General features: G+C 36.8%; 2 protein-coding genes across 2 annotated transcripts; one reads left to right on the top strand and one right to left on the bottom strand.

Moving 5' to 3' along the window:
• The first annotated feature begins 397 nt into the window (after nt 1-397).
• nfkbiz (nuclear factor of kappa light polypeptide gene enhancer in B-cells inhibitor, zeta) lies at nt 398-9,278 on the top strand. Its single transcript, XM_041979184.1, has 11 exons — nt 398-445; nt 906-1,180; nt 2,696-2,787; nt 3,400-3,707; nt 4,849-4,954; nt 5,030-5,176; nt 7,044-7,107; nt 7,192-7,361; nt 7,436-7,546; nt 7,701-7,868; nt 8,731-9,278. Exons 2-11 carry the CDS (start codon nt 1,018-1,020, stop codon nt 8,767-8,769), a joined length of 1,368 nt encoding a protein of 455 aa, XP_041835118.1. The 5' UTR covers nt 398-445; nt 906-1,017; the 3' UTR covers nt 8,770-9,278.
• LOC121635830 (protein jagunal homolog 1-B) lies at nt 9,178-11,216 on the bottom strand. Its single transcript, XM_041979186.1, has 4 exons — nt 11,078-11,216; nt 10,260-10,350; nt 10,077-10,149; nt 9,178-10,002 (listed from the first exon to the last, which is right to left on the bottom strand). Exons 2-4 carry the CDS (start codon nt 10,346-10,348, stop codon nt 9,613-9,615), a joined length of 552 nt encoding a protein of 183 aa, XP_041835120.1. The 5' UTR covers nt 10,349-10,350; nt 11,078-11,216; the 3' UTR covers nt 9,178-9,612.
• Nucleotides 11,217-11,748: the final 532 nt, after the last annotated feature.

The following is an 11,748-nucleotide window of genomic DNA, read 5'->3' as shown; positions in this document are numbered from 1 at the left end:
TGAAGTATTTTGTTGCAGTATAAACACTTTATAGACCCAAAAAAAGGAAAAGCAAATGTGAAATGGAAAGCAGTTTTTAACAGCTCTGCCTGTTCTTCCATTATAAACCAATGTGTTTGTAGGTCAGTGAGATAAAAGATGTACAAGTTTGCTCAGTTTCCATCTCAGTAAAATAAACTGAACTTATTCTATTTTCCAGGCTGCTGTTTTTAATCCCACTGGAAATATGTCTGCTCAGTTTTATTTATCTTTAACATTTAGGACTTCTTTCCTCACTTGCACTGTATTTTCAGCACAGCCCTGTCTTTTCTCTGGGGAAAGGGAGGGAAGGTGGGAAACCCAACAAACAGGAACTGTAAGGAGGGAGGAGTTAACTAACTTGTTCTTACATTTCTATTTCATGTGTTGGCTCTCCCAGCTGCAGATGTGGTGGGGCGCTTAACAAGTAAGTCTCTTTGTTAATATCAGTGTTTCAGTTTTCAACGTGGATAAGAAAATAGACACTTAACTAGACAGTAATTTAATTTAAAAGGCTGTTAAGTAATTTGTGAACTGAAAGGCCGTCATAAAGCATATTTGCATGTGAACAGATCGTCACCACCATGTTTGTCTATCAGGAAAACAGACTAAACTGATCCAATAGGCGTTAAAAAAAAGATTTAACATAGCATTTTAATTGCATTGCCTTTTGCATGAATTAATTGACTTTATATAGACTAGCATGTTTCCAGTGAGGGATTTCGACCTCGTGCATGTTTATAATCTTGAGTGGGACTTTGAACTTAATTTCTGCACGTATAAACCTGAAGTCAATCCAGTTTTCTCCACTGGGATAAAAATGTAATGCTTATAAAATGCCAAATATTTATATTTGGAAATGGATAACAGATTCACCTGACAATCAGGAAGTTGCGCCAGGTGCGGCAGTTGGGTGTCAATTCGTCGTTTCTGAGCTTGCGTGACAGTGGAACAGGTGAGTGCTGCCTTATCAGATTTATAACCACAACCCCGATACTAATGCGGGCTGACAACCTGTGTTACCCACCCAACTTCCCTCAGGCTGGTGTGTGTGGGAGAAGGAAGTCGTTGGAGGACTTGGTAAACATGCTGGATCAAAAAGGGAATGAGAGCCGAGGCCACGTCTTATCATCGGTTACCAACTTCGTCTACAGCAATGAAGGTCAGTTTTATACACTATATTCTTGACAAATAAAATACAAAATAAAGAAAAGAAAGAAATATTAACTTAACTAGCCAAGTGTTCTTGAATATTTTATTTCAAGAGTCCAAAACGAGACATTTATCTGACACGATTAAATACTTCTGTCTTAATAACCCCGCGGTTTAAATGAACCTTCATATTTTTGTTAAGTACAACTTTTTCTCAACTCATTTATTACCTAATTACAAGTTATATCCCATCTAACATGGACAATAAAAAAAAAAGTAAAGAAAATACAAAGCCTTAGAAAGTTGTATAGAGTTAGTATTTCTCCCCTGAGTGGTCATGTTACATTTAAAGTCGAGATCCTAATCAGTTTAGTATCTTTTTCAGCCTACGAAGTAGAAAAAAGCCGCATAAGAAATACTAATCGCCTATAACAGGTAATAAAAAGAGTAAAAAAAAAGGAGTTGAAATCCTTAAAAAAATCCCTTTTATTGCTCTACATTATATGTAGTGAGTTACCTTTTTAAAAAAGTGATTAAAAATGACAGAAGTTATTACGGAGCTCCCCCAGGGGTCATGGATTTTTTTATTTTTTATTCTTCTTTTGCGTTAGTATGCAGTACTTTTGCGTTTGCATGGTCCGAGAGAGAACACAGCCTGTTAAAGCCGTTTTACTCCGTTTCTTTAGGTGTTTCTAGTCTGCATCTGTCCCTCACACGCACACCTGACAATGATTTTATTTCCACGTTAACAGAGGAAGTGTGTTGTTGCTTTAACGGATTAATTACAAGTGCAGACAAATAGGTTTACTGTAATCAGAAATGGTATCAAGCTTTACTGTTTTGGCTGCTTGTGTTTAGACTGTAAAGTGAGATTGATATAATGTATTGGTTATTTATTAGACCAAAATAAACTCCAATCTCCATTCATTTTCATGACTGAATTAAAAACCACTACAGCTTATTATTAAGAGGACGTTAGGGTAATTGTGGCTCTAAAAGGATAATTTAATCTTCTTTATTTAGACTATTTCATTTGCATTTTGCCTCAGAAGCATCATATGACAGCTGTAAGGTGTCAGCTGTTATTCACTGGAAACCTGAGGGACCTATGTGAGAGCATAAACACTTCCTCATCACTGTTTCTGATTTTTAATTACCTCCTTAATTCATGTTTTGTGTTAGTCTTTTCCAAATATTTAGCAAAAGCTAGTGGGCATTTTCTTATAATGGAGACAGAGCAGCTGTATCTCTTCTATCTGAAACAAGCCTCCTTAACAACTTTGGCGAAGCAAAAGACGCGTGGAAGTAAAAAGTAAAGTGAAAGTAAGCCTAAATGGCAGATTTTTTTCTGATTTGCAACTCAAAGAAGATACTTTATTAAAAGTTGTATTATTATGTTCATAAAACCTACAGCTCCTTACTCTCTTATCCAGTATACAGCATTATTCTGTAAAAGTACAGTAACACTGTAAAGTTACTTTAAAAATGAATCACTGTTGCTACTTTTTATTTTTTTTCCTTTCAGATGATTTCATGGCTGATTCCAAAACACCAGGATTCTTCCAAGCTGTTCAAAAGAAGATCACAGTGAAAGACCTGCTAAGATTGAGGTGTCAGGTAAGTATGAGCTTGGCTAAAGCAGGTGACGTTATATAATGGTTCTGTCCAAATACACCCATCTGTAAAAAGGGCAACCTGTTCATGACTATTTTTATTGTCAGGGGAAAATTTGAGTCACTACAGTATGAGGAAGGACTGATATAAAACTGAAAGCAAGACATGTTTTCCTGATGAGTGTAGAGATCATAAGGCTGTTTAATACAAATTAGACTGCATACGACAGATTCTAGTGAGGACTAGACTTGATTTCAACAGTCTTGTTGTAGCCTAGACACAATGCCTAGCATAATTTATCTCTAGCTAAATTTATAACACCTTTATCCAAAATAATGTAGAGCTTATTGAGCCATCTTATCACCAAACCTGTTGTAAATATGTCCGACTGAGGCCTGCCAATTCTGGTGAGATCTGGTCTAAATGTGAAGGTTTAAATAATGGCTTCAAATTGGTCTAGATATTTACTAAACTTACTTTACAGCCACATTTAGCCCAGTTTTTTGCCTTGATGTTTGTGGAACATTTAGATTTTTTCACCCAAAGAAAAAAGTAGATGCTTGGTGGGGTTTTATTAATGTGCTATGTGTTGACTTGCATTTGATTCTCTTTCAGACAGGGATCTTGGAGCCTAAACTCAAACGTGCAAAAACTGAAGATTTTGCTCCAGAGATGAGTCCTCATCTGTCTAACCTTCCAGCGCCAGGACACCCAAATACCCCTGCTGGTTTTTCCTCTGCAGCTGAAAACATGGTCCTGCAACAAATTCAAGATATGTTGCAGCAACCACCTCTGCAGCAACAAAATTCTCCAACTTCTGAAGTCAAAATGACTTTATTTCATTGGCAAATACAACAAGAAGTGCAGAACGTTGGAGGACTTTCTGCTGAGCTGCTGAACAAGCAGGACTCAGATGGTGACACGTATGTATGGATGGATGAAATAAATCATGTTTTATACAAGTAATTCTCAACTTTTAGGATCAAAGCTGCTCTGAATATGTATTTTTCTAATATGAAAAATCAAAAACTCAAACCCTTGGAATATTCGCAGATCACCCTTTAACCTGCTCAGACCCCTGTGAAATAAAGACCTAGAGAGCCCAGGAGGAAAAGCTTAAAGTAATGGAAACTTAAACAATAGACAGAAATGATAAGGTGTAAAAGAATGAGAAATATGAGCCTTTTAGAAAAGAGGAAAAGACTGGTAATGTGATAAGTCATTTTTAAAATGAGCAACAAAGCAAAATCCTTTGAAGGGTATACACCCTAATAACAAGAAAACCAAGAGGCCAAAGTACAGGCTATTTTTAAACCAGCTGTAGCTAATTCTTTTAAGGTGGAATAAATATGTTAATATTTAACACACTTTTTTCTTTACGCTGACCCAAATATGTGCTTTTATTTCCCTTTGAAGGTGCAACATGTAACATAAAGTTCATTGATAGGAACATGTCATGTTCTAAAGGATAAGATGTTTGAAAGAATTTTGGCCACCGTCTGTTCACAATTGTACTTGCTATTTGAGGTCATTGCTATGCCTCTCTATACCACTAGATATCAGTAATTCTTAAGTTATTCACAATGTAAACGCAACAAAAGAAAACTTAAAGATTAAGTTTGTCCTCTAGCTTTAGCTGGAGGAAGGGAGCAGCTTGAAGTTTATTTTTGCACTTGACAGAACAACAGAATAGCTACGATGACATCAAGCTAACAACTGCATTAGCAGCTCGATTGATGAGTAACATCTGCATGTTACTGCTCCAAAGCCACAACTTATCATTGAGCAGGACAGAATTAACTCAGATTTATACATTCAGAGTGTTTCGTCGGAAGTATCGGCTGCATCTGACATTCCCATTAAATTTGTCACTACATTCAGTTTAAGACGCCTGGTATTTGCCCTGAAGCCAAAACCACAAGGCTTCTTATGTAGAAGTTCATGCTTGACCACAGTTTAAACTGTTGGAATATTTGACATACAAGGAAGTAAGACATTTAAAAAAAAGTTCAATAAAGTGAATGCCTCATGTCAAACCTTTAACTATCTTTCCTTCCCTGTCAGATTTCTTCACATAGCAGTAGCTCAAGGCAGACGAGCTCTCGCTTATGTGCTTGCTGCAAAAATGGCAAGATGCGGCTCTTTGGAGATGAAAGAACACAACGGACAGGTGCAGATGCTTTTACAAGATTCATCCTTACTGTATGTGCATCCCTCTCGGCTGACTCGTATTATTTGTGCCCAGACGGCTCTCCAGATCGCGGCTGCCAGCAATCAGCACTTAATCGTTTACGACCTCCTGACTCACGGAGCACAGATCAGCACCAGAGACCTGTGGGGTCGCTCTCCTCTGCATGTGTGTGCAGAGAAAGGCCATTTTCAAAGTCTTCAGGTAACATTGACTGCTACTGCTTCAAGCAGTGTACGGTTTAATGGCCTTGATAAAACATTAGGGGTGGCTGCCATTTCAGCCTTAATGCTTAAAAATAAAATGTCTTTGAGGTGCAGAAGTGCAGCAAAATTGGACAAAACAAACCAAAAAAAAACAAATATATTAGAAAAATAGGCAAATACTATCTTTAGATGATCATCAAATCCATTTAAATGAACCATTTTAATTGTATAAAGCATTTCACTGACAAGCAAGTGAGCAGTGGAAAAAGTAAAGAATGTAATAAAAATGGATAAAAGCTGTTTAATTCAGTAACAGAGTGCTATGCTAACAAGGCTTTTTGAGCTCTTATCTACAATTTAAAAACAAATTCAAAGATTTACCTGAAGAAATACAGTTTAATTGTCTGTAGTGCAGCATCAGCATATGAAACATTTCCTCTAACATAGAAAGAACTACAAGGATTACAATGTCCTCTCCTTAGTAACTGTTTATAGACACTGATGCAAAAGTTATTCATAAATATGAGAAGAAAGTCCTTTTGCCTGGTGATTTGTTCTGGTTGGTTACTTTACAGGGTGATTGGATTCATCAAAGAAATAAAAACATTTATGTGATCTTAAAATAGATAAGAAAAAGTGCAGCATAACCAACATAAAGTCTTATCATTGTTGGTTTAATAAGGATGTGACAGACAGACTCCAGACAAAAGCCAAAAGTTCTGTTGTGCAAATTATTCGAACAGTTAGTGATTTATTTATTTTTTTTGTTTAATATTATATTGCGCTGCAGCCATTTGAAAATTATCTTTCTGCATTGCACAACCTAGTCTTAGAGATCCGGTAGCGTCTGTCATGTTTTAGCTGCTCTCATTTCAGCTACGTGAATGTGTTGTTCTGTGCATGTTGAAGCTTGTGTACTCAATCTTTGTCGTTGGTCTTAGCTGGCCTGCTGTGGAATAAGCAGGAGCTGATTGCGTGATCTGTCAGACTGAAACGGGAAATAAGCAGACAGAAAACACTGCTCTGCTTGTGTTAGCTGCTATCCTGTAATGCAAATGTGAGCCGTCGATCCAGAGAAACTCTTTGAGAGCTTCACTTCAAAAGGGTAAAGGCTCGGCGGGACAGATGATCAAGATAACTTTTAGGTATTTGTTTTGTACGGGGTAATCAGTGCATAAAAAAGTTTTATGCGCTGTGGTATTCATTTTATATGATTTATTAGGTCTTAATTTGAGTTGTGGGTCTTAAAAAATGATAGACCACATTGAATTACTTTGTTTGACATATTATTTTATCATGAAAGCATCTAAAATGCCCCTCAGGTGTACACCTTAGCTTATTTTAAGCAAAGCAGCCGCCTGTTTGAATTAGTTATTGTTTAGTTCAGCTTTAATCTGTTAGCACTGGGAATTTAAACGTGAACTCATAAAACATGTCACGCCTGAAGCTCTTAATAGCTGCTGTAGAACAGCCTGGTTTGTACTTTTGTGGCAACTTGAGAAGGCTTACCAAACAATAAGTTGTTATTAGGACATGTTTTCTCACATGAACATGAGTATTTGCACATATTTTAAGTTGTTTTCAATTTAAAGATAAATAAGGATATAACAGTGAAGAAGTTATTTAACTTTATATATTGATTACTTTGTAGTGATTCAGTGGCACATTGGTGGGTTAAATCATTATTTGAGTGTGGAAAAGAAAAGCAGATCATCTGTGACAGTGTTCCTGTAAAAGGGATGGAGCTTAGCTGACTTGTTAATTGGTAACTGTTTTTGGGTTAAACACAAAAGCCTGTTAATGTTAATCAGAAACCTTTGGCTCCTTTCCCAAACAGCAAACTTTCCCTTTGATTCTTTCTGCAGAGCATCTGTAGGGCCCTAACGGGGACTGACCAACAACCCGACATTGAAATATTCAACTATGAAGGTGAGTGTGTGTCTGATAAGTGAAAACCTGATGTGGTCTTCACATAGCTTAAATGGTTTTGTGATTAAATCCTGCTTTTTACAGGTTTGACTCCACTTCATGCTGCGGTCATGTCTCACAACGCCGTTGTTAAAGAGATGAGGTGTCTGGAAAATCCCTGTTCATATATGATGATGGAGTTCACACAGAAGAAACTCATGTATGTGGAGTGCATTAAGACTCTGATGCACATGGGCGCCTCCTGTGGGACAAAGGTGAATAATACAACTAATGGATGGGAATTCTAGGTGTTCAGACATAAACTTACGTCATGTTTTTATGTCCACAGGATCTGAAAAGTGGACGGACTTGTCTTCACATGGCAGCTGAGGAGGGAAATTTGGAGCTGCTTCACATTTTTCTTGACAAGTCAACATCACTGGCTGTTGTAAACATAAAGGTTTGTAACTTCGATGGAATAAAGTACAAGAAACAATCAGTTAATGAGTTATGAAAGTTTATTTTATTTTATTTAACTTGCTATTTCATTATTCCCTCTTGCTGATTTGGTCTCAGAGGTTTGTTTTGACAGCTGAAGCTTCTTTTTGTTTCAGACATTCAGTGGAAACACGGCTCTGCACATCGTCAGCTCTTTGCAAAATCACAAGACTCAAGTGGAAGCTGTGAAGTTGCTGATGAGGAAAGGAGCAGATCCGGGGACCAGAAATTTCGAGAATGAGCTGCCGTGTCAACTGGTGTCTGAAGGACCCATTGGGGAAAAGGTAAGGTCTGAAATCCTGACTTTGAGTCCCTTTCCTGCTTAGTGGGGCTTGGGGCCACCCCGCTGTCAGATAGCCAACTGAATGAAGGCCCTGATGCAGACATTTTAACAGTTATGCAATGTGAGACTCTACATATTTGCAGACTTTTATAAAGGACCTCCCTGATGTTTATTATGAAACTGGTAAACCCTGAAAATGTATGTTAACCATGTACTGAAGGTGTGGGGAACAAATCCACTCAGAAGCGGCAGCTTTTATCCTCAAAACTTCTCTATAGAACTTCTATCATTGGATTTTTATGACTTTTGGGAGTTTGCATATAAAATATATGTGATGTATTAACACTAAAAAAGTCAATCATTGACTTGAAAAAGCAAAATTACTTCTGTGGTAGCTGATAGACTTGACTGGAGTTGTAAATGAAGTAGTTTCCAGGCAACGTGCACTCAGACTCTTTTTATACGAACCCTCGTAATGCTACACCTTGTACCTCTGGGGTCAAAATTACTCTGCGTAGTTCACCTCTTATTCATTAGTATTTAGTATAAATTGTGAACTAATTCTTCGTCACACCTTAAATCTGACATGAATGAGGTGTAATGAAGACCATAGTATTTAACACCCTCCAGTATTTTTGGACTGTTTTAATAAAAATGATGAAAACTCAATATTTCCAGACGGGTCAAACTGACCCCAAAAGACAACAGGAGGGTTTATGAATTCAGATAATTCAGATGTTAAAATTCTCAATGACTACAAAATGTTTTTTAAGATTCTTGTTACAAAACCATTTTATAAATGAAAGACTGTCCATGGTCCTATGTAATGACTGAATAACATTTTGATTCTCTTTTTTTCCCAGGTGCGTCAGATCCTCAAAGGGAAATGCTTTTGCGCTTAAGTGAAGTTTAAGAACACTGTCAGTTAGACAGTCGAGTCTATGATATTAATATTTGCCAAACAAGGCAGATGCTGGTTGTTTCAGTGAAACATACTGATTGTTTGTTACCATGTAATTCTTAGAAAAAGTTTTTTTTTCTTGGGGTTTTCAGTTATTCTTGTGGTTTAATGATGGAGGATGATTACATACAGGTTAAAAAAAAAGGAGGAATAATTTCTTTATTATTTTTAAATATTTTTTAAACTAAGCTTTACCTTTTTAATTTGTTTTGTGTGTCAAATTTATAAAATTAAGATGCTGAGTTGAGAAATTAGACAGTCTGATTACATTCTGTTTGTAAGTGATGCAGCCGAGATTCAGATATTACACATTTTGTAAATAATCATGTATTAATGTAGTATGCAGAAAAAACATGTTAACTGTAGTTTATTAAGAAATTAAAATGTACTTTGTAATGTTTAATCATGTTAACTTGTACCATGGCAAATTAAATCCCTTGTTTATTCTCAGTTCAGTGTCATTTGTTAAAAATATTTTACATACCACCAGTTTTCTTCCAGGATTCACTGTCTATACCCACAATAATGAGTTTCAAAGAAAAACGTTGTTTTTTGGTAATAATGAAATGGCAGGAAATTTTATGTACAGCATGAAAGTAATCAAAGGATATCCAAAGACTGATTTTTCACCAACAATGAAATCATCACTGTCAAGTATAAATATAGAAAAAGATGCTCAACAGCAGCTTCTTTGAGTCTCTTCTCTTGGTTTTCCAAACAAACTTCAGTTCTAAGATCCTCTTTGTCCACCGTGATGGTCAGTCTTGGCATGCTGAAGCTGAATTCATTTCTTCTTCTTCTCCTGTGTGCTGGTGAACCACTGGTCCAGCAGCTTCTTGCTGTAGTAGATCTGCCATGCATGCACCTGCACAGCAATGACGACGACGAGGTACATCACAGACACAGCGGAGAAGCCAAAGATGAACCGGTATGCCTTGCCATGGCGATACAGCTGCTGAGCCACTGGGAACATCTCCATGCCGCCATAGATCAGCGGGGCCACGCAGAAGAGCCCGGCGCTGATCATGGAAATAACCAGGTAGCTGATGTTATTCCGAGGCAAAGCCAAGAAGCTGAAAACTGTTGGAACTATGCTCAGGAGGTAGGGGTACTCCCACTGGTATGGAGAGGCCACTACTTTGTGAGACACCAGGTTCAGCTGGCTCACGGTGACCTGAGGCGGAAAAGACAATACTGTTATAGAGCTGACCACAACATAAAAATACATTTCCAAAGGTTTGTCCTCACCTGAGCTGCCATCAGCACCCAAATCAGCAAATGGACGATGTTGAGTTTACGGATTTCAGATTTTAAGGCAACGCTGCAGCAGATGGAAAATAAAGGTTCAATGGGACAAAAAATAAAAAATAAGACACACATAGTGAATTTGGATATTATATTCAACTGTTAATGTACTAAATAAATAACTACCTCATCTGATAGTGAGAAGCAACTCGCTCTCGGTGTGCAAAGTCACTGCCATCTGTGCCTGCCGCTCGCGGACCTGCTCGTGAAGCCATGTCTGCAGGGAAAAATGCTCAGTTTAAAGTCACTTTGCATGTGCAAAAAATAAAAAAACAGCATTGATAATGGCATCAGTAGAGTTTCTGTAAAATCATATAAATGGCCTATTATAAAATAGCTCAGGGACTTAATTTATCAACGTGGACATGGCAACCAGGAAACTGTTTAGTGAAAGGCAACGTTTCTGTCTCAAAGTAAAGTTAGAGTTTCCTGTTATTTCTCCTTTGCTGCCAAATCTGGAGCAACCTTCCTAAATTAGGTTAAAACGATAGCTTGTTGGTAAAAGGATATATTCAAGCACAAATTTTCAATTTGAAAATACACAGTTAGATGACACTTCAAATATATGTAATATTACTGTTGTACCTTAAATATATAAGCTGAACAGCTGCTGGTGGCTGTTGCTAGCGTTGCTAAGTTAGCATGAGTAGCATTTTGCAACCACATTTTCTACATGACGATTTATCTCGTCGGACAAAATAAATACTTAAACATATAAAATAAGTATATAAAAAAGGTTTCGTTTTATATCTGGTGCTATCCCTTATGGTATGATCGGCTGTATTAAGTAGGTTATAATAGGCATACCATAGTATTGTTGAGCGTTAGCTTGTTAAAGCCTTTTTTTTTTTAAAGCTAACTGCTAGTCACTGTAAGCGGCACACAGGATTGGAAATAATGAGGAACTGAGTTTGAAATGTCAACTTGTAAATCTTGGCACTTACCTTTTTATGTTCTGATGTTTAAAAAAACCATTTATTTAGAAAAATGTAGGTTAACAACGTCTAAGGTACAGCTGGTTGACCAGCTCATAGAAAAGGATAGGAAAGATGAATGAAGGGGCGGGCTGAAATGACGTCTTAACTTGTGATTGGTCTCTTTCTCGTCTTCTCTGACCAGTCAGCTCTGTAGTGACCACTGGCTCTTTCCCCTTAGCTATCCTGAATCATATTTAGCAGACAAAACGCATGCATGGAAAGTGTCTTATTTGGTAACTCGAGTAAACTACAATTATATATATATATATATATATATATATATATATATATATATATATATATATATATATATAAGGTGCCCATTTTCTTTAAAATCTAGTCATAACTATATCCATCATCCAAAGAATTCAGAGCTGCTGAGCCTGACATTATGTTGGTATTTGGGTTCTTCTAACCCACAAATATGCTAGTCTTTTAGCTGCATTCGGATATTTCAAACATTTTTAATATATCCTGTATAAATTAATTTGTCTCTAATGCTAATGAAAGTTAAATGACTTATCTGATAATGTCTTAAAGGCAAAAGAGGGTTACACATAGTGATGTAATAACTAAATTTGAATGTCCAGAGAAAAAAAATTGTACATCTTCATTTAGACATTTCGCTTTTCTTTTAC

This window comes from Melanotaenia boesemani, chromosome 24, assembly GCF_017639745.1.
Source record: "Melanotaenia boesemani isolate fMelBoe1 chromosome 24, fMelBoe1.pri, whole genome shotgun sequence".
NCBI lineage: Eukaryota > Metazoa > Chordata > Actinopteri > Atheriniformes > Melanotaeniidae > Melanotaenia > Melanotaenia boesemani.
This window is presented reverse-complemented; position numbering and strand designations above follow the sequence as displayed.